The sequence below is a fragment of the Anabas testudineus genome, chromosome 8 (genome assembly GCF_900324465.2).
Source record: "Anabas testudineus chromosome 8, fAnaTes1.2, whole genome shotgun sequence".
Classification (NCBI taxonomy): Eukaryota; Metazoa; Chordata; class Actinopteri; order Anabantiformes; family Anabantidae; genus Anabas; species Anabas testudineus.
This window is the reverse complement of record NC_046617.1, coordinates 11,047,867-11,069,428: the sequence shown is the minus strand read 5'-3', so window position 1 is coordinate 11,069,428 and position 21,562 is coordinate 11,047,867. Positions and strand designations below refer to the sequence as shown.

At 40.2% G+C, this 21,562-nt stretch overlaps 4 protein-coding genes across 5 annotated transcripts; 3 read left to right on the top strand and 1 right to left on the bottom strand.

Moving 5' to 3' along the window:
- Positions 1 to 12: 12 nt before the first annotated feature.
- ppan (peter pan homolog) lies at positions 13 to 3,867 on the top strand. The gene is made up of 12 exons (XM_026356018.1): positions 13 to 218; positions 498 to 668; positions 900 to 1,001; positions 1,088 to 1,138; positions 1,323 to 1,493; positions 1,686 to 1,762; positions 2,112 to 2,219; positions 2,331 to 2,454; positions 2,538 to 2,616; positions 2,805 to 2,934; positions 3,029 to 3,186; positions 3,271 to 3,867. The coding sequence occupies exons 1-12, from the start codon at positions 204 to 206 to the stop codon at positions 3,639 to 3,641; spliced, it is 1,557 nt and encodes a 518-aa protein (XP_026211803.1). The 5' UTR covers positions 13 to 203; the 3' UTR covers positions 3,642 to 3,867.
- A 347-nt stretch (positions 3,868 to 4,214) lies between these two features.
- On the top strand, positions 4,215 to 6,162 carry p2ry11 (purinergic receptor P2Y11). The gene is made up of 3 exons (XM_026356044.1): positions 4,215 to 4,453; positions 4,531 to 4,665; positions 4,995 to 6,162. Exon 3 carries the CDS (start codon positions 5,053 to 5,055, stop codon positions 5,974 to 5,976), a length of 924 nt encoding a protein of 307 aa, XP_026211829.1. The 5' UTR covers positions 4,215 to 4,453; positions 4,531 to 4,665; positions 4,995 to 5,052; the 3' UTR covers positions 5,977 to 6,162.
- Positions 6,163 to 6,588: 426 nt separating this feature from the next.
- eif3g (eukaryotic translation initiation factor 3, subunit G) lies at positions 6,589 to 9,492 on the top strand. Of its 2 annotated transcripts, none has more exons than XM_026356261.1 (10): positions 6,589 to 6,690; positions 6,771 to 6,817; positions 7,521 to 7,609; positions 7,847 to 7,906; positions 8,000 to 8,104; positions 8,223 to 8,418; positions 8,515 to 8,625; positions 8,730 to 8,866; positions 9,198 to 9,304; positions 9,382 to 9,492. In XM_026356261.1, exons 1-10 carry the CDS (start codon positions 6,668 to 6,670, stop codon positions 9,395 to 9,397), a joined length of 891 nt encoding a protein of 296 aa, XP_026212046.1. In that variant the 5' UTR covers positions 6,589 to 6,667; the 3' UTR covers positions 9,398 to 9,492. The 2 variants fall into 2 exon arrangements, with proteins under 2 accessions (XP_026212046.1, XP_026211968.1); XM_026356183.1 differs by having other exon boundaries at positions 8,515 to 8,631.
- Positions 9,493 to 10,016: 524 nt separating this feature from the next.
- Positions 10,017 to 20,920, bottom strand: dnmt1 (DNA (cytosine-5-)-methyltransferase 1). Its single transcript, XM_026358418.1, has 34 exons — positions 20,693 to 20,920; positions 20,213 to 20,249; positions 19,656 to 19,763; positions 19,329 to 19,569; positions 19,159 to 19,231; positions 18,964 to 19,048; positions 18,829 to 18,869; positions 18,686 to 18,740; positions 18,513 to 18,596; positions 18,308 to 18,417; positions 18,080 to 18,198; positions 17,882 to 17,974; positions 17,640 to 17,791; positions 17,173 to 17,360; positions 15,568 to 15,748; positions 15,345 to 15,442; positions 14,960 to 15,107; positions 14,705 to 14,820; positions 14,423 to 14,624; positions 14,187 to 14,320; positions 13,901 to 14,080; positions 13,595 to 13,819; positions 13,321 to 13,513; positions 13,118 to 13,208; positions 12,882 to 13,028; positions 12,483 to 12,765; positions 12,216 to 12,357; positions 11,913 to 12,079; positions 11,625 to 11,802; positions 11,312 to 11,507; positions 11,022 to 11,185; positions 10,720 to 10,836; positions 10,354 to 10,447; positions 10,017 to 10,280 (listed from the first exon to the last, which is right to left on the bottom strand). Exons 1-34 carry the CDS (start codon positions 20,737 to 20,739, stop codon positions 10,243 to 10,245), a joined length of 4,527 nt encoding a protein of 1,508 aa, XP_026214203.1. The 5' UTR covers positions 20,740 to 20,920; the 3' UTR covers positions 10,017 to 10,242.
- Positions 20,921 to 21,562: the final 642 nt, after the last annotated feature.

The following is a 21,562-nucleotide window of genomic DNA, read 5'->3' as shown; positions in this document are numbered from 1 at the left end:
CACGGACGTTTTAGTGTGTGACACAGCGGTAGGACCATGTGGAAAGTGTCGCGTTGATTTCGCGTCGTGCTTCTTACTGAAGTAGTTGTGGAAAACGTTTGCAGACGGAATGAACTTGTGTTTTCTTTACAAGCAACATATAGTGTCGTAACAACCAATGTTACTTTGTGCCTAAATTGAGAAGCTCTACGTGTCGCTGAACTATGGGGAAATCAAAGGTAAGACGTGGCCTGTGCTAGCAGCTTAGCACTAGCTAATGAAAAATTAGCTGAACGGGCTGTTTAATCAAAGTCTAATGGATTTTTATCATCTTCTCATACAGATTGAGTTGCATTGGGTGATGTGTATGTTGTATCAGTGTGAGAACACCTGTAAAACCTCTATATAACGTATTTAATGTTAAGCTGAGCATTTATCGTGAACGCACACACGAGTTCCCCCAGTGTATTTTTTAAAGTGTATCCGTTTAATTAATATGTTTTTGTTGATCTTTTAAGACGAAGAACCAGAAGAAATCCAGAGCAGTAGCCAACCATGTGGCCGAGGAGAGCTACGGAGCTGTCCCCCACTCCTTCGTGTTTCATCGGGGGCAGATCGGGAAAAACGTGGCTCAGCTCATCCTGGACATGCGGAAAGTGTTGGAGCCCTACACTGCTGAGTCCCTGAAGGTTTGTTGTTGAAAACCTGCTCAGCTGCACACTTTCAAATAATTTCCTGAGTAGTAGGAGTTATGATTTATTGAATACATTCAGTTTGTGAGCATGTGATGTGATAAGTAGCTCAGTACGAGCTTTAAGTTTGTTGTATTGTTGATGTCGGGTGTATTTTAATGTGATTGTACTTCTACCCCTTGCTGTTTCACACTATCAAAACTTTAACATTTTTTTTTATCTTGACAGGTTAGGAAAAAGAATGTGCTTAAAGACTTTGTGGCGATTGCAGGACCACTAGGAGTGACACATTTCATGATCTTCAGCAAGACAACCAGTAACATAAACATGGTGAGATCACATCAGATCAAAATACTCATTCTTCATTTCAAACATGCACCTTTACCCGTCTTATAACACATTTCTTGCTCTTGTAGAGACTTGCTCGATTGCCAAAAGGTCCCACACTTCATTTCAGAGTGCAAAAGGTAAATCCTGAGTACTAAATCAAACATGAGTACAATAGCTTGATGGGTACACGTGATGACATTAGAATATTTGACTGTTAAGTGATGTTTTTCAAAGTAAACGCACTGATGTGCCCAAACTGCCATTCTTATTCAGATTTACATTTATTTCAAAGTTATAAGGAGTCCTTATCTTTCCTTCCAGTACTGTCTTATCAAAGATGTGGTTTCATCCCTGAAGAAGCACAGGATGCATGAGCAGCAGTTCACACATCATCCTCTACTCATCCTCAATAACTTTGGATCTGATGGCATGCACGTCAAACTCATGGCCACCATGTTCCAAAACATGTTTCCTTCCATTAATGTGCACAAGGTATGTTATGCCAGCTGTTGTACTATTGTTAACTTGTGAATATTAAAGCTTTGTTTTCATGATGAAAGTATAGTCTTCAGAGTTCTCATGAAGATCTGTCAAAAGTAAACGCTTTCTGATACTTCAAGGCTTACATAACTCTGTGCTGACAAAGCGGAATTGGATTTCTACTGATAAATGCTGCTTTTTCAGGTAAGCCTCAACAACATCAAGCGATGTGTGCTGTTGAGTTACAACCCAGCATCTCAGGAAATTGATTTTCGACATTAGTAAGTAAAAGTATTTTTTCTTCAGTGTTTTTAAGGTCAATGCAAATATCTTCAGTTACTCTGTAGCTTAGGAACATGTCAGATTTAGTGAGATTTTTTTCTTTTATAATAAATTTTAAAGCACAATTCACTTGTGGTCTTTTAATGTATTCAGACCAGGGTGGTTGTAATTTTCAGAAAACGATCTTATGATGTTTGGGCTCAGATGATGACATATTATGACTTGACTGTTCAGTGATGTTTGTCCAAAGTAAACGCACTGATGAGCCTCCATATTAACTGTGTTTCTGTTATTTACTTATTTATTAAATGTCAAACTAACCTAAACCATCTTATTCCCAACCTGCAGCAGCCTGAAGGTCGTCCCTGTCGGCATGAGCCGTGGAGTCAAGAAGCTAATGCAGGAGAAATTCCCCAACATGAGCAAGTTCGAGGATATCAGTGAGCTGCTGATGAAGTAAGGTTCTTGTGCAGGTACAATTCCTGTAGTACTGAGTCTGGAGGGGCCCATTCTGTAGCTGATGTGGTGCAGGATCTTATCTAATACGTGTTCTCTAACCACTCACAGGGGGGCAAACCTTTCAGAAAGTGAAGCAGAACAAGATGGGGACCACAACATAACTGAACTGCCACAGGTCTATTCTGGAAGAGGCAACATGGCATCCCAGCAGAGTGCTGTGCGTTTGACTGAGGTAAGTATGCAAATTTAGTGTAAAAAAAAACAAACAAAAATAACAGTATTTAATTAATGCTGAAATTTGCATTGTGTTATCAGATTGGTCCCCGCATGACTCTGCAGCTGGTAAAGATCCAAGAAGGCATGGGAGAGGGGAACATCATTTATCACTCCATTAGTGAGTCATTTAGCCTCCCTTCATCTTGTTTTTGGTGTTCAGGTGTACATGATGATAAAAATGAATATGAGACTTTTAATGATTTCTCTCTAAAAGTAAACGCTTACTGATGCATCTAGAGCTGACTTAGTTTTATGTGCACTTGCCTGCAAACTGTTCCTCAGTATTGTTGTGTGTTCTGGTTTCAGTCTCAAAGACAGAGGAGGAAATACAGGAGATCTTGAACAGGAAGGAGACCCAGCTAAAAGAGAAGGAAGATCGGAAGAAAAAGCAAGAGCTGAATGTTGCTAGGAAAAAACAGAAACGAGAAGAGCACAAGTAAGTCGGCCTTAAAGAGAATTTAGCACCTTTTGACATGTTGGTTTTTCCACTTAGCTGAGGTTTAAAAGAGTTTTTTGTTTCCTTCTTACAGGAAAAAGAGTGTGGAAGGTATTAAACGTAAACGTGCTGAAGCTGAAGAGGACAGTGAGGTGGAGGATCCTGGGATGCAGGAAGATCAGGCAGCTGCTGTTGAATCTGACGATGAGGTGGAGTACTACAGACAGGCTGTAGGAGAAGAGCCAGATGAAGGTAAATGAAACTAGTGCACTGTCAATTGCTGAGTGTTACATCTGACTTACATGGCATCTATTGACCAAGAGTTTTTCTTTGCAGATATGTTTCCTAGTACTAAGAAGAGGAAGTTGTCCCCTGGTAAATCATTGCGAAAAGACAAAGACTCTAAATCACCACAAAGCTCAGGAGGACGGCACAGAGAAAAACCCAGAAAGGACTGGAAGAAATCCGGAGATGGGGAGAAACCATTTGGAAAGAAAATGAAGCCTGGAGGAAAGACATTCAAATCCAAGAAGCCTGGTGATATGGAAAATAAACTGGGTGGGAAGAAGAAAGGAGGAAGCAAAATATTTGGAAATAAAAATAAGGACAAGGCGTTTAATTCAAAGGGTCATAAAGGAAAACAAGGCTTCAAGAAGAAAGGTGCAGAAACGATGCGAAGCTTCAAACAGAGGAAAGGAAAAAGATGAACTCACCCTTTCTTCTGAACTTGAACACTGAATGTGTCATTGGTGAATCACCAGATGGCAGCAGACATTAATTTGCCGCCATTGTTTCAGCCATGAATGATGGCTGTCCGTGAGATTGTGTGATGCTGAAAAATCTGCAGAGGGACTTACAAAAACCAAATGCTATATTTTCACTGTATTACTTAATATTGAAAGTGTACTGTTCAATAAACTGTCTGTCACATCTGTTGACGCATGTTGTTGAGGTTACTTACGTCTATTTGGCAGATGATTTTATCTAAGTGAGATACAAAGTACAAGGCACAGGCAGGGTAAGTGTAGACTTTCGTAATTAGTCATTTCTACCTGCTGGAATTAGGATGTTTTTGAGGGAGGTATGATTTTGGTTTATAAATAATATAAAGAATTTTATTTATTTTTGTACACACGTTTTTTTTATTCTTAGATGTTGTAGATGTACCAAATTGCTAGAAATGGTTATTAAAAGTTTTTGTTTTTTTTTTATCTTGAGTTAAAAGCAAATTTTAAATGGCATGTCACATATACATATATGATAAACACAGATAAGTCCATAGCTATTCATCACATTCTCCGACTGAAGAGGAAGTTTCAGGATCTTCCGGAACTAAACACCTGGTAACTGCATCTGTTTTGAGTTTAGCGCGGTTCTGCGTATTTTAATGCAGCTTGAGCCGCTTTCAGAGCTGTCTGACAGCAAGAAGCCGCAGAAACATGTCCTGCAAAATATGCTGTGCACAAATACCGACGCACTCGCCAGGAAAGCTCATCAAGTCGTCTGCAGCACAAACACCGTGAGTTGTCTAGTGCGTGGTTGGTTTGGAAATGCGCGTCATGTGCATCTTCAAGTTGCGTTTTTTTTCTTTTTTAGAAGACAGCAAGAGGAAGTGACCTTTACTCGATAGGATGGTGATGATGATAATGTGTGATTTCTTTCCACGAATTCATTATGAATTCAGTGACGGGAGATGAGCACTTCATTAGTTCACTGCAAATCTGCCTTTTGGTAAGTTGACATTTTCATTTCAGATTTTGAAATGTACTAATCGCGTTTGCAGAAGTAAAAAAAAGGTAGTAGCCTGCTAAAAGCGAATACAGTGACAGCAAAAACTGGTCGTGCAATGTGATCTGATCTTCACCAAACGCATAGAAACAGATACACAAATGCACAAGTCATGACTTTTCCTGTGAACACGCCCTGTAACTTTCAACGTGATGGTGGCTGGAGGGGTTGCAGTCTGTCTGACTAAATATGCATTTGCCTACGTAAATGATTGCTATGACTTCATATCAATTATAAAGTTTAACTAACTTTTAACATACTTCTATTTACAGATGTTGAACTGTGAACACTGTCGTAGCAGCAACTAAATAACATTAGGGTGAAAACAAGATGGAGCGTAATGTTTCTGATTGTGAGCATTTCCAAGTGGCCATGCTGCCCCTGATGTATGGGGCCGAGTTCATCGTGGCGCTGGCAGGAAACCTATTCGCCCTGTGGCTGCTGTTGGCCAGAGAGAGAAGAAACTGGCACACTGGTGTGGTCCTTTCCTGTAACCTGGCCGTCAGTGACCTGCTATATGTCCTAACTCTACCTTTGCTGATAGTCTACTACTCACTAAAGAAAGACTGGATATTTGGTGAATTTGCGTGTAAAATGGAGAGGTTTCTTTTCACCTGCAACCTGTATGTGAGCATCTTCTTCATCATGGCAATAAGTGTGAACCGATGCGTGGCCCTCGCTTGTCCCTTCTTTACACGATCCCACGTAGAGCCTGTCCATGCCAAGATCGTCAGTGTCATCATCTGGATTGTTGTAGGAGCCATGTCCTGCCCTGTGTTGAAATTTGCCTCTGTTTGCCAAGAGAAGAACAAGACTCAGTGTGTGTCCTTTTGTAAAACTGAAAATCTTGAGACTGCTCACTTCACTTACAAAATGTTTCTTGCTGTGTTTGGTGCCCTTGTTCCCTTTCTGGTTACTTTCATTTCTTACTGTGTGGTAATTCGGGTGGCTTGGAAAAATGTGAGTATAACCACACTGGAGAAACGCAAGATAGCGTTACTGGTCTTATCAGTGCTTGTCCTGTATGCCTTTTCTTTTGTACCTTACCATGTCTTCCAGATGTACAACTTGCGTTTGAGAATGCAGAAGTGGTTTAAATGTTCAGTCTATTTAATGTACCAAGTGTCCAAGGGAATGGCAAGTTTGAGCATGTGTATCCACCCGATCCTTTACATGGCTTTGTTTGACAGCATTAGAGTGGCTTGTTGTGGAAAGAGCGAAGAAGACAACAGCTCTATAGAGATGAGAAATTAGTTGCTGCTTGAAAACTTTTCTGTGTTGTATAGTCTTACTTCATGCTGGAAAACTCAACCAAACATGTAAATACACAGGACACATGGTCTAATGCCTTTGCTTGTTTTTGTTATTGCCTGGAGTTATTGCAATGTATTATTAACCTTTAAATATAACCAGCTATAATAAACACTTCTGTTGACACCATCTATTATCTTCTTCGTGATTCACTTCCTGACTGGCTCTGCCTGCACTAACAGGAAGAAAAGATAGACTGAAGAGAGAAACACCATCGAAGTTTTTAGTATGATCTAGTATCCACACCCTCCAAGGAGCTCACCCTGCCTGGTTAGGCAGCTAATGCAGCCTTGATGATATGTCTGACAATAAATCTGTGTGGATGAGGATAACAACAACATAATAATAATAATAATATACTTATAATATTTGATACGTTATTAATCTCCTTAAATTCTTTGTGGACAGGCAGCCCCTTTGAGGTGCTATGGTTTGAAGCCAACACACACAATAAACATTATTTTCTGTCCCACCAAAGTTTAAAAAAAACACAGTACTCTTATTGTGAAGCTAAAATAAAGGACCGTGAGGCTTTTATTGTGACATTAAAGGACCGGAAGTGATTTTAGTGGCGCCTCTGCGCAGTTCGCAGAGTTCCGCTCTTTGCGGGTTTGAAGCTAAGCTAGCTCAGAGGATGCCGTCGATTGAATACGACGAGTAAGTGTTGTTAAACATAATTTTAGCGTATATGGGAGGCGTTTTACCTATCTAATATTGTATATCAATTTCTCCCCCAGCTCCAAGCCCAGCTGGGCAGACCAAGTCGAGGAGGAAGGAGATGAAGGTAAAGAACTGGTTAGCATAGCTAGCTAATGTTAGCACGTCTCTTGCAGTGTGTGGAGTCCGGAGGATGAGGCCGGCTAGGCGGCTTCCACTTCCACGTGGTGCCTGGGTATTATAACGAGCCCACATTTATTGTATACAGAATGTGTTGCACATCAGATCTCATAAAGACGCGAGTCATACTTTTGAATGACTGGCCTTGCGTGTAGATTTATAGACGTAATGTGTTATCGACATTTGCGTTGTCCTGTGGACGGTGACGTAGGCAGTGTCATCCCTCAGCAACGACGAGGGTTAGCAAGCTAGCTAGTCGGATGGAAATGATACTGTCTTCACAAATATACATGTTGACATTTAGATTTGGGTGCAAAGTGAGTTATAGACCATTTCAGATCACTTGTTAAACAGATGGGAATTTGGGGGGTTAGCTAATCCAACTAGGAGGTACTACTATTACTATTACTAGGGGTAAAGGGTGGACACCATGACAGCTAATTTCTACAATAGACATGAATATGTCACTTGTTGAAAAGGTATTTTAAGCATTTCCCCACATTATCTTAACTAACAGAACATTTTCTCTTTATATCTGTTTATTTTATATTGAACCAACACTAATCAAAGCTTAGTGGAAGTAGGCAGCAGTTACAGTTTCTTTGTCTTCTTTGTGTCATCTAATTTGACTTTGTTTTTTTTTTTAACAGGCACACTACCATCCCCCAAGGAAACAATCAAAGGAAATATAAAAACTGTCACTGAATATAAAATAGATGACGATGGAAAGAAGTACAAGGTACTTTGAATTTTATGAAGGTGTATGTTGTATCTGTTCGGTTTGTTTACAGTATTGATTTAGATCGGTCACTCTTTGTTCATTTTTATTCTTAATTGTAAACCCTGCCATTAAAACTGTAAAACTTTGTGCTTCTTGTTATTTGTAGATGTTGATTAGTTCCACAGTAGATATTTGTCATTTACATATTTTGTCAGTACTAATTATAAAATGTCTTGCTCCCTTGTTGTCTCGTAGATAGTGCGGACCTTCAAGATTGAGACCAGAAAAGCCTCAAAAGCTGTTGCCAGGAGAAAGGTCTGGTCTTATACTGAATGTAGTTGATGGTTTGTTAATTTTAAGATGAACCTAACTCTGGCTAAATTCAGGTTTTATATTCTATCATTTCAGAACTGGAAGAAATTCGGTAACTCTGAGTTCGATGCACCAGGTCCTAATGTTGCCACCACCACAGTCAGCGATGACGTCTTCATGACTTTCATTTCCAGCAAAGAGGTAAGGATCTGTTGTGAGGTTTATGATTTTGTGCTTTTGCTCTCTGATGCGTTTCAGGCCACTTTACACTGTAATTTACTCTGGTTAGTTTGTGACAACTTCACTTTTTCTCTTGCAGGATTTGAACGCACAAGACCAGGATGAGGATCCTATGAATAAACTAAAAGGACAGAAGATTGTGTCTTGTCGTATTTGTAAAGGTGACCATTGGACCACCCGCTGTCCATACAAGGACACCTTGGGCCCCATGCAGAAGGAGCTGGCCGAACAGCTTGGGCTTTCTACTGGAGACAAGGAAAAACCTGCTGGTTCTGGTACAATTCACCATTTGCATTATCAGATATTTGTGTTGTTTTCATGTTCAGCTATATACTTATACCTGGTGTGTCCCTTTTTCTTTTTTTCTCTAGCGGAACCAGAGCCTGTACAGCCTGCGCAGAGCAAGACCGGAAAGTATGTGCCCCCGAGTCTGAGGGATGGAGGCACACGAAGGGGAGAGTCCATGCAGCCTAACCGGAGAGGTGGGTGTAAGTTATTACGCCTGCCATTTCTTTTCACACTTTCTGAACTTTCGCTACTTCTGTACAGTCCAAAATGAGTAACAACATATGTTTGGACTTTACAGCGGATGACAATGCCACTATTCGTGTGACCAATCTGTCTGAGGACACTCGTGAGACAGACTTGCAGGAGCTCTTCAGACCATTCGGCTCCATCTCGAGGATCTATCTGGCCAAGGACAAGAACACTGGCCAGTCGAAGGTTAGTGCTTGTCTCAAGATTGACACTTTGAATGTTTAAGGCATCAAAAAACGTCGTCGTTGTTGAAAGGAATTATTAAAACAGGTGTTTTAGCTTATACATTGAGTTGCCAGTATATAACGTACAAACTAATGAATAACGGTAAAAAAGAAGTCTTACTGAGGGTGAATCATAGCTTTTTATTTTCTTAGCGCAGCTGTTTTTTGCATTTTTAAACAAACTGTATTTTTGCATTAATAACTAGCGGATGCTGCTAGAAATGAGTTGACAATGACCAGGACTACGGCACCTTGTCCAGTTTGTCTCAACCGGTCCTTATTGTTTCCTGCAGGGCTTTGCCTTTATCAGTTTCCATCGTCGGGAGGATGCAGCCAGAGCCATCGCAGGCGTATCCGGGTTTGGATACGATCATCTTATTCTCAATGTTGAATGGGCCAAGTAAGTAGATTTTCAGTCTTGCCAGCTAAGTGGTAGTGTCTTTTGTTCTTTCTAAAATATATTTATTCTCTTTGCAGACCATCAAACAACTGAGGAATTCAACGGAACATCTTCCAGGATGATCCTAGATTTTGTTGTTGTGGAAAAATGTGGCTATAACAAAATAAAGATTAAAAAAAATAAAAATTTCCTTCTAATTTTGTCTTCTCATTTCCAGAGATTTAAAAATGTCTTTGCAATTTAGCTAGATATTTAACTTTTATTGAAGCTATGAAGTCTTTGGCTTGAAAATAGATTCAGTCCTTAAGTGCAAGCTGTGATCATATCAAACACTACACATCACATCCCTCAAATCACACTTTTAAAGTTGGATGTAATAGTTTTGGATGCTACAACCTTGTTCTGCATTGATGTTTATGGTTCTAGTCACATCACAATACCCAATTGAGAAGTGTTATGCATTAAAATCAAATCGAGGTAGTTTTTTTTTTTTTTTTAATAAAGTAGTCTTTATTTCTCATGAGTTGCACAATGAAAGAGCAAAGTTGCCTTTGTAGCAACTGCAAGGTCTTATTGGTCTGAACGTAGTCAAATATAATGTGGAGATTTTCCACATAGTGGACAGAAAAATGTCAACTTCATCCTCAAAATGTAGTTTAGTCAAGTTGCTGTAAGATTTAACAGCTTAGCTTTATTAGTAAATTCACAAGTATTCCATTTCATAAGAGCTTTATTGAAATATTACATATAAAAAACTACATACAATTTATCCCAGATGAACATTTCCCCCAACAACATGATTTAAAAACACTTAAAACAACATGAACAGCACTGCACAGAATGTCCATGGTAGCCACTTAGTGACACAGGTGAAAGCCAGCTTATTTACTGACATCAGGATTTGTAGGATCAATTCTTGCTGGGAGGGGAATGAGGGACTAATCACAAACATCCATCTTCTCTTGTTTGACATTATCTGTGGAGGAAAAGACATGTTAAGACTTACATGTTAGTGTTTTACTGCAAGTGTTGAAGGCAAATTGAGTTACCTGACGCTTGTTCTTCCTTCATTCTCTCTATGACACACTTCTTGATCTCCATCCCTATGGCTCTGGACAGTGGAGGGGGCACAGCGTTTCCAACCTGTGTGGCAACCACAGAAACAATTACATATGCTGGGTTATTTAATCTTTTGGTTGTTTACACATTTCTAGATAAAACATTTTGAATTGCTTAGAGTTTCAATACCTTTTCTGGTCACTATGTCCGACATTCACTATTAAGCCAGTTTCAGTTGCATAACATATGTGGTGATTTTTTTAAAATTAAATTGACAGAAGGAAATGGTAATTCAAACTCTCAAACTTCTGCTTGCTTATTGACTGAGCTTAAAAAACAGGCAAACAGCATTTTACCTGTCTGTGCTTGTCCAGGATGTTTCCAAAGAAGCGGTAGGTGTCAGGGAATCCCTGAGAGCGTGCACACTCCCGCACACTAACCACCCTGTGCTGCTCAGCATGCAGAACCCGACCCTGGAAATAAACAAAATCCAAAGACAAGGGAAAAAAAAAAAAAAAAAAAAAGTTTTACAGGCCTTGAAAGCATCAATGTCATTGCTGTTCTGTTAGTGTGTGTTTTTCTAACCAACTGATTTGTACCAGTTTTGAAAAATGGTCTTATTCAAACCAATTAATAAAAAAAAAAAAGGTAGATATACCTGCTTGCCCATGGGTTCAGGGTTGGTGACAGTTGTGCTGAAGAAGCCGTCCCACTCCAACCTGCCGTACAGTCCAGCCCAGTGATTGTGGCGGTTACCAGTATGGGGCAGACACCAGGGAATCAGGGTGTTAAACTGCCTGTCAGCAGGGTCACACGGCTTACCTAAAAATAATAATAATAATAAATAATAATAATAATAAAAAGCATATTAACACAATCAGAGATATCTTCACACTACAAAATTCACATTTTGTTAGTTTCCAGGAACAGAAAACTTGATGTACGTACCTTCTGCACATGTGCAAACACCTCTGAGTGCACCAGTGCTGCTGCGTCCATTCTTTTTATCAGAGTGTGTGTAACGCAGTTTCTTGGTCATGGTGGAATCCTTCAAGCGAACCTCAATGTTGGGCAGATCTCTCCAGTCAGAGCCTGGAGCCAAGGGTATGTGACGCATCCGAGCCTCTACCAGAGCACTCATGTCCTGAAAAACAGGATAACACATCCTTGTTATAACATTTATGTCTATTAGACAAAATATTACTTTAATATAATGTTTACCAAGAAGAAAAACTGCAAAACTGAGTCCGAGTCTGTTCACCTTGCAGATATGATCTCTGAGGATAGGCTGATACTGTGTGCCTCTAATTTGCCTCTGGAACCAAGACTGAGGCTCTCCATTGTAGGAAATCTCCAATGCAGCTGCACCATTGCGAATCTCTGGCAGATCGGACATGGTGTCTCGAACAGTGATGGTTCTGTAGATTCCTCCATTACCTCTGTTTGAAGACAGACAATTTAGCCTAACCTACAGTTGCGATGCCATATTGTAAAGTACTAAGAAGCTGTATAGGTTTGTGCATAGAACAACAGAGGATGTTTGCATTACCGTGTGACATTACTGATGTATTTCTTGTCATCCACCACCACGCTCAGAGAGCAGGCTCGGGGGGCAAACACATGCAGAGGCTCAGGATAGCGAGGCAGCTTCTCTCCAGGAGCAGCAGCCAGAATAATTGCCCTGCGGCGAGTCTGGGCAACACCGTACTGACCAGCCTGATGATAGAGGCAGAACTTAGCATGTTAGTGATCTAGTGAAGCTGATTTTAGTCATCTTCAAAACAGTGTTCAGTTGGAAAACACCCCCCTCATACATTTATCATTGGTGTCGGTATCATATAGTCAGACCCACCTGAAGGACACCAAAAGTACACTGGTAGCCCATGCGGACAAGACAGCGTAGAGTCAGTTTGAGGACCATGGAGTTTTTAAATGACACAAAGTTCCTCACATTCTCAAGAAGGAAGAACTTTGGTCTGTAGTAGTCACAGTAACTGCAGGAAACAGAAATCGTATTTTAAATGTGTGCTTAAGGACAGCTTGTTCTACGAAAGATGAAAAGTTGTAACATCATGTAACCTAAGGGTCAAGATGAAAATCTGCTCTTACAGAAACTGACCTGAGATAGGAAACCACCAGTGAGTTCTTGAATTTGGAGTAAGTGCGAGAGTTGAATCGGTTCATCCCACTGAAACCTTGGCACGGGGGTCCTCCACAGAGCATCTCCACATCACCCTTCTGAGGCAGCTTCTGACCAAGAGAATTAGTCTTCTCTCCAGACATGACCAACTTCAGCAAGATGTTGCAGTCCTCAGTGAACACTGTTGTGCCAGGGTTGTTGAGCCTGAAGGCTTGTGCTGCAGGCTCCCACATCTCTATGGCCCACAGAGTCTCAGAGATACCTGAAGTAACAAGCAGTCATGTTTTCATCACAGTAGTGAACAAATAAACTGCACCTGATCATGTGTTTAGATATAGAAACAAAATAGTTCACAAGTGGCACAGAACAAGTATTCACCAGCCTGATGGAAGCCTTCAGAAAGTCCCCCGCAGCCAGAGAACACATCCAGTGTGCGATATTTAGACACTTTAGGTGCACTCAGTTCATTCTGGGATTCCTGTGGTTCCTGTGCAGCTGATGCCTTTCCTTTGCCTTTACCTTTACCTTGTTGAGAACAGAAGAACACTAAGTTACCATTTCAGTAATACAAAACTTAACTTCTTTAAACACTGGCATTTTTTTTTTACCATTACCTTTTCCTTTGCCCTTCCCTTTTCCTTTATGAACAGCTGAACGAGCATGATTTGGAGGGTCTTCGAAGCTTTTTGATTTTGCATTATAGGCCTTTGAGAGAAACATTTACATGAGAATGCATTCATGGCACTAATGATATTTTAACTTTTCTTTTTTAGAACAGTCTTTGTAATATAAGACATTTGCAAATTAGTAACTCTACCTCCAGAAAATAAAAGCGATCAGGTCCACCACTGGAATATTCTTGGACAGATTCGTTCAGGTCTTCTCCATATTCTACCTGACAACGGCCAAGTACCTCAGTCATGCTGACAGTCACTTCTTCGTCACTCCAATACAGCTGATTAATATCTGCATGGTAACTTGCTTTAACACCTTTATGAGTGTTTTCAGGCCTGGAGGGTGAGATAAAAAAGTGACTTCTATTGTTGCTTGCTAAACTGTGGAGTACAACAAATGTAACTGATGGCTCTTACCTGTAAAACTTGTACAGTCGCAGTTTGACCTCTGACATGTCAGGCTTCCCATTGCTACGTCTGTGATAGAATATTTCCTTGATGCGTCCAACACGGAAGGGCTCTGGAGCGTCCAAGTTTGACCCCTTGATATAGTCTGACGACTTCCTGTAATATTCTGGATACAAATCCTCATCCACATCCTCTTTCCTATGGGAGCGCTTCACTGGACTAGAAGGCTTCACACTAAGTGTCAGAAGACAGTTTGAGTACATCTGTCACTGTACATGTTTGAGTATGCTGCAAATTTTGAATGATGTCACTGACCTGAAATTAAAAGACTCAGGAGGTAGGTAGACACCATCTCCCACCCTGAACTGCTCCCCCTTAAAGCATGCCAGAGCATACAGAGCCTTGGAGTCCTTGTCTTCACTTTCCAGGGGTTCAAATGCACGAGGTATTTCCTGCTCCTCTCTTTCTTTAATCCTAGCACAGCTGCCACAGAACCTGAAAAGAAAAAAATAAAATGGAATTTTCGTAAAAATACAAACAAAAACGCACCCACTGAACCGCTCACACTTGCAGAACAAATACATGTGTGGATGTTGCGTACTTGAACTTGCAGTCTTCTGGTTGACTGGTCTTTGGAGGCATCTCAAAGCGGGCAAACTCTGTGTCATACCAGAACTGATAAAAGAAACTCTTCCCATCATCTTCAATCACCTTGATGTCAACATCCATGCCACCCTAAAACACACAAGAAAAAACAGTTCACTGTAACTTTCACGTTTTAAGTGACACACAGCACACAAACAATATGCAGATAAACCTGTTTTCAAATAAACTTACCTCCATAAACCAGTTGTTAGATGGGGCCTTATACGTGACATTCACTTTATCTTGGACATAATTGAGCAGCATGTCTTCACACTCATCCACAAGCATAAGCTCCAGTGGATCAGAGGACTCTCCCAACACTGTGTGAATCCCACGAAGGAACCAATGGGCATGGAACATCTTTCCACTGCCATCCTCCCACAGTGATGTGATCCTGGAAAGCAGAACAGCATTAGCTTTATAGAAGCAAGCCTAACTATATTATCAGCGTGCATTTCTTTCAAAATGTCACACCTTGCCAGATACAGAGGAATACTTGGATCCTCTGATGAAACTGAGACACAGTCTCCCACCTCCAGAACTTCATCATTCAAAGAGACCTTCCTGTAGTACTGTTTCTTCCCCTCAGTCTGAACACAGCAGAAAACAGATACACTTTATATTCACACACACACACTACATCTTTATGCTTTTATCTGCAGCATTTATTATTACATATATCATAACATACATACACACATACAACAAAGGATGTGGGGGGAAAAATACCTTTACAGGCTCGCCGATCCATGTCAGCTTGCACTGGGTCTGCTTCTTTCTCTTAGCATGAGAAACCTTTTTGGTCTTCTCCACAGGAACATCTTCCTCTTCAACATTCTCATCATCCTCAGCCTCCTTCACTGCAAGATTTGGACATCTAAAGAGTCGGGAGTTTATTGGGAAGAGAGGAATTAGACACTATAGACATAATCACATTCCACTTACATTAGTATATGTAATTGTTCATCAAATACCCATTCATTCTTGCTTAAATTAAACTGCTAACAACATACTCAGCAAGTAGAATAAGACACCACAAATATTTGGAAACGTGTTTGAAAGGAATTCATGGGCTTCAGGTTATATATTGCTGACTGTATAGAGACATGCTCACCTTCTCTGCTTACAAGCTTGTTTGCTTTTGCCACTTCCTCCAAATTTAATCATGTCCTTGCAAGCTACACACTTGCCACAGTCAGGAGACTGACAAACCTAAAGACAAAGAAAACAGAACAAAAATGTAACTAGCAAGAACATAAGGGGACCTAAATCAAATTGACATCAGGCACTGCCAAATAAGTTAAATTAGCAGTTGGGCTTCACTCAGAGTCACTCACCTCACAGACACCACAGCGCTGTCTTTTAACACCGCTCTCTTTATCATTCTGTTCTATTTGATCAGAGAAGAAGGTGTCAAAGATCTGGTAAACCAGCTTGGTAGTGGTTGCTTTAGTCGGCCCCTTACTGTCCTTCTCTATCTTTGTTGGGTGACGAATGGCCTGTCTTCTGGCAGCTCTCCTGTAAGCACAACAAAGTTTGTGTTCAGTGGAAAAATCCATTGACAGTAGCTTAGAATCAACACCTGATGGTATGTGGAGCAATGGCATTATGAAGCCCCGGGCCGTCAACACACCACAGCATCAGGCCATGCAACATAAGAAACGAGCAAACAAACACAGTAAAGATGTATAATGCAGAGTTCCCGATAGATGCAACTAACAAACTTGTTCCTTAACACATTTCGCATTGCGAATTTCACAAATGAAACTCTGAACTCAGTGTTCGTGTTTTAGATGTTGTTTCAATAAATGCCATTATGACAGGAGCCTAGAGAAAACCCAGTTGTAATTTAACAATATTTAACATTACTACAAACAATCAAAGGCTTAAGCGCTGGGAGTCTACAGTCAAGACAAGACCTAGTTCAAAGATGGCACAGTACAGAAATGATTAAAACATTTTTGTTTATGTAAACCGTTTTAAAGAGTGACGGAGCTAAAAAGGAACAAAACAAACAAACAAACAAACAAAAAAAAGTTATGGCCACACTTGCCTATTGTTGAAAATAGTTATATAGAGCTTTATGTAATTTTTACTATGGTTTGGTCTTAATAAAATGTGTAAAATTTTCAACTTTTAAAAAGATTTGAGCATAGTATGTAATTTTGTTCAAAATTAACACAAACGTAAATATTATAATTTGCTCTGACAATGTGATAATGGCAGGAAGATAGTTCACCTGCAAACTTTGCATATCCAGAATTATTAAAGGATCTTGATTGTGACGACAAAGTTTATGTTGAAAAACATTTCTGCAATAAACCTTTAAATATGTAGTGCAAAAGGGTTTGCATTACTCAAAGTGACAAAATACACAAAAGATTTAAAAACAAAATCCTACCCCAACAAATATTTTTGTTAATGGTACTGGTCCAGAAGCCTGTCTGAGTGTTAAGTGGCCAGAACTTAAACGTGCCATGTAAAATTAAAAAAAAAAAAAAAAAAAAAAAAAACACACAATGTAAAGCCAAATAAAGGAAATTAGAGGGAAAATAAAAATTCTAGCGTGAACTCTGGTTTGCCGTTTTTGTCCATATAGCCTCTAAATGTTTCACACTAAAACACCACCATACAAGCTAAGGATGCATTCACAACAAGGCCTACCTACCAGTACAGCAGCTTGCTGCATTTGGAAATGTCAAAGGAATGTTAGACATTAGGGAGGACAAGGAGCAGAAATACAAGCCAAAAAAAAAAAAAAAAAAAAATACAAATAAAACAGATAACCTTGAAATCTTGAAGCACTGAGAACAGGGAGTTTTCACTTAATATGTAGCATACACACTGGTTAACCTTTTCTGTTCAAGAATTTCAAGTATATAGTACAATATTTCCTAATGGTAAAAAGAAACCAAACCATAATCCATTCATCTTTATCATACCTCTTCCCGAGAGTGACTCCTGCAAGCTTGATCAGGTCTCTCATGCAGGGAGTAACAATGATGGGTTGCTCATCAGAGTCACCGGCCTCGTCATAACTCTCTACCTGCTCAACCACGAACTGGGCATGGCGCAGCAGTGTGTCTTCAGTGAAGCAGTTGAAGTTCAGCCCTGCAGGAGGCACGGTGGTCTGATGGAAGGAGGAACAGAAGCTGGTTATTGTTTTGTCATGTTTCTTTTGACAAGATCTACATTGCATTTCAATGTGACTTTTCTGATTTAACAATTTATTGATTTTAATGTTAAAAAGTATGAAAATCGCCAATTAAACAATAAGAGCCTTCATTTTCATAAAGACATTTTTTTGTAAAGTGAGTCCGTTTTATCCATAAAGCTGCAAACAGCAAATATTTGACATTTTAATATGAACACGGACAAAAATGCTGGGTTTACTCAAATTACACATCACCTCAATCTTGTTGAGAAGGTCTTCATACGTAGCATCAGGATTCTTCTGGAGGAATTCCACCACTATCTTACTCATGTAAATCTTCTCTTGCATCAGTGCAAAGATGGGAGCATACTCCTCACTGGGCTGCATCAGGATGTAATCAGCAAAAGCTGCATAATAAAGACATCTGCCATCAGTATATAATGTATAAAGAGCGAAAGACTCCCATTTACAGCAGAAAACTTTTTCAGCTTTGCTACCTGTAGTGAAACCAATTAAAGCTTTTTCTCCACCATCAAAACCAGTGATCCACCAGGAATTAATCGGTCCCAGCTTTTTGGCAGGGACACCGCCTAAGGGGGGGGGGCAAACACACCATACATGTAAACATCTGCTCTGTTGGAGAGGCTTAAAGCTTAAGATAATATACAAGCAATATTAAGTTAAAGTTTTCAGACCATCCAAGCAAGGGTTGTCATCGTAAATGGGTTTGACAACACAGCTGAAGTAGAGCTCCACATTCTTCTCAATCAGTCCAGTGTCAAACGGACAAAGGTGGCCACGCTTGTCATACACACTACAAAGACATAATAGTTATAACCTGTAACTGACAAGAAAAAAAACTAAACAAAACTCACCTCAAGTCCTGTAGTTCGGTTAAAAAGAAAACTGATAATAATAATCACCTGAAGTTTGTAATCTTGTGCTGTGGAAGATCATCATAGCTCTCAAATCCATCCTCATTTGAGTCAAACAGAGAGAGGCGCTCATCTGTTAACATTTCTGGTTCATCTAGCTGAAGATATTAAAGAGGAAAAACAGTTTCAGTTTTCAGTACTGCACTTTTAAAAACACTTTCCACTTCTTGAATGACTCAACTTAAATTCTCACCGCATTATCAGGATCCCCTTGAAAGAACTTGAGATCTGTGTCATCCAAGTATTGTCTGCAGTCTTGACATTTAGGAGGTGGTGTCTTAACAAAAAACATCACACCGGTGATGATATACCAAAAAAAATAAAATAAAATTTACAGCTCTGAAACAGAATGACTCAATTTGTTACCTTTGCAGTAGAAACAGGCTTAATGAGCTCACTCTTTGAGTCTTCTGTAGCAGCACTGCATGAAGAAAAGTGTTAGTACATATTCACTTCTGTAAGCTCCATCACCATCATTTAGATTTAGGTTAAGAAGACAAAATACTTACTTTGAATTAGACTCCACTTTAAGACGCTTCTCCTCCCGAGTCTACAGACAGATTTCAAAGTTTTCAGTGTAATGTTAGACACTGAAAACTCCAGTCTTGTGCCAGTTAAAATAATACAAACAAACAAAACCTTACCTGATCAGCATCATCTTCCTCTTTCATTACTTCATTTTGTCCATTAGTAGCTTCTCCATTCAAGTCCTCAGACTTTCGCTTTTGACTATACAACAGATTTACATTTAAAAAGATTGCAGACACATTCACCTGAAAAACGTGTTGAAAGATGTGAATAAGAAAGTATCAGGCAGAAAATATGAATGATATACGCACACTTTAGAGAACATTGACAAGATGGTTGGCTGTTTCCCGCTGTTTCTTGTAACCCTTGTACTGGCTGGAGACTCTACAAACAAGAAGGAACAAACAGGATCATGTTTTCCACCAGACAAACGTTTTAAATCATTATTGTCTTTCAATGCAGCCATTCTTCTAACCCTTACTTTTGGTGTCAGAATTTGCTTTACTCCTCCGTCCACCCTTCCCTTTAGGACCAGTGGGTGACTTGATAGCCTCCTCTTCCTCCTGTACATCCATGGTTACATCTACACCATCCTCATGTTTGTGGGAACCATTTGTGAAGCCATTTGTCTTTCCATTCTGCTCCACACCATCAACATGTGAGCCATTTTCAAGATTAAGCTCTTTTACCAGCAAGGCCTTTACTTTAGTTATGTAGTCCTCCTGATGAAAGTGCAGAGTACATGTCACGTCACTGTATAAATCATACACAAAGTTTTATAATTATTAATGATTTGGATTTCACAAACCTTTGAGATCTCTGAACTTTTCATCTTCTCCTCCAGGTTCGTCAGCTGGTCCTGAGCATCAAGATGCAGAAAGTCTTGCACCAACCTGAGCTTCTCTTTCACGTGATCCTTAAATGACAAGAAAAAGCAAAGGTTTTAAAACACTAAACAGTTTCAAAATATTGTTTAACTTGCCTTGGCAGCTGAGAATCATAAACTTGTCAAGGTACAGTACATTTTTGACTTACAAGTACTGCCCTAAAATGCATCACTTAAAATCTAGGAGGCTACCTGCCTTCAGAAAATGTTAATTACTACATTATCTAATAAATCCTTAACAGTAAATATTTTAGTTTGCACACCATTTACCACTTTGCTCTATACTTTTCATATAAACTCTATGATGAATAATACCACCATAACACCATAACAGTATCGCTGAGAGTAGAGCTTCCCCTTAAGATGATCCAGCGCTAATTAACATGCTCGATGGTCTCTGGAGGGCCACAACAATTCGTGAGCGGCTAAACTCACACAGATGACATGCAGGCTTTCAGGTAAGCATACACAGTACCCACCTCGTCTGAAAGTCCATCCCCATCCAGCACCTGCAGCCTGTGAACGAGGAACAAGCCAAAACAACATCACGGTGAGTGAGTTTAATGTGCAACAGCGCGCAGATCCTATAGGAGCACATTTGCTACCGAGCCTGTAGCAGCGGAGCAGCCGTGGCAGAGAGCTAGCAGAAACACAGGTAGCAAAACTTCCTGAGTGGCGCCAAATCTCGCACTCTGCTCCATCCATTGACGGGCTACAATGCTAACTGGCTAACGTTAACGGGGGCTATGCGGCATCTGTCTGTCAAGTGACAACAAGCTAACACTAGCTGCAGCTGCTAGTACAAACAAAAGGTAGAGTGGTGCCCCGCTCATGACAACTTAGCTGGGCTGAGAGCAGATGGTTTCCAGGGTTCACTGCTGTTGTTAGGGAGGAGGACATCAAGCTGCACACTAGCTTCCCCACCAAGACACTATTAGCATTCAGGTTACTAACGTTACCTTTTCCTGACATCCTCTGGCAGAGACAGGGAAGTCCTGGCAGGCATGGTGAACAGCTATAGCTAAACGTAGAAGACAAAACAGATTAAAAAAAAAAAATAAAAATCGCTTTAAAATCGGGTTAAAATGTTTAAAGCCGCTGCTCGTGACCACAGCGCGGTTCCAGAGTAACCGCCTGGCGCGTGCTGTTTTTTGCAATGGATGCTATAAGCGATTCGGGCGCGCGGGCCGTCTTTTCGCGCGGAAACCCGGGTGTTGTGGACTGTACCACTGCAGTCATATGTGGGTAAAACAGGGTAAATATGGGACTCGATGTGTCCCCGCACATGTTGATTTGTAACGCGAAACACAAGGTCATATACAGCATCAAGTGTGGAAAACAACAATACTGTCAGGCGGGTGTAGGCTACACGCATTTTACACTTTAAATGAGAAACTAACTTCTTTCACCCCTGTCGTTTCCCAGATGTTGTAAACAACGGCCCAAGCGGAAGTGTTGTCGCTAATAGTGGAGCGATGTTAGCGTTTGATTTGTGTGTTTGAGCTTAGCTGTCTGCGTTTTCAGTAGAAGTATTTAATAAACGTGCACACAGTGAGTCATAGTGCAGCTGTGTTCGTGCAGGGTTAACATTTGTAGGTCACTCACTTTCAATTTTTTTCTCTAATGCATGCTCGCGATTCAGATCCTGAGAGAGGCGTGCACAAAACAAGTACCGAAGTAAAACTACAAGTACTGGCCTGCAATTAAGACAACTGTGCATTTGAAACTGTTGTATTTGATGGTGTTGTTAACATAAATATTAAAGTCTAGTGCAGATTTGTCCAACCACATTTAAAATGTGAAAACTGCGAAAGAGAAAGATTTTAACA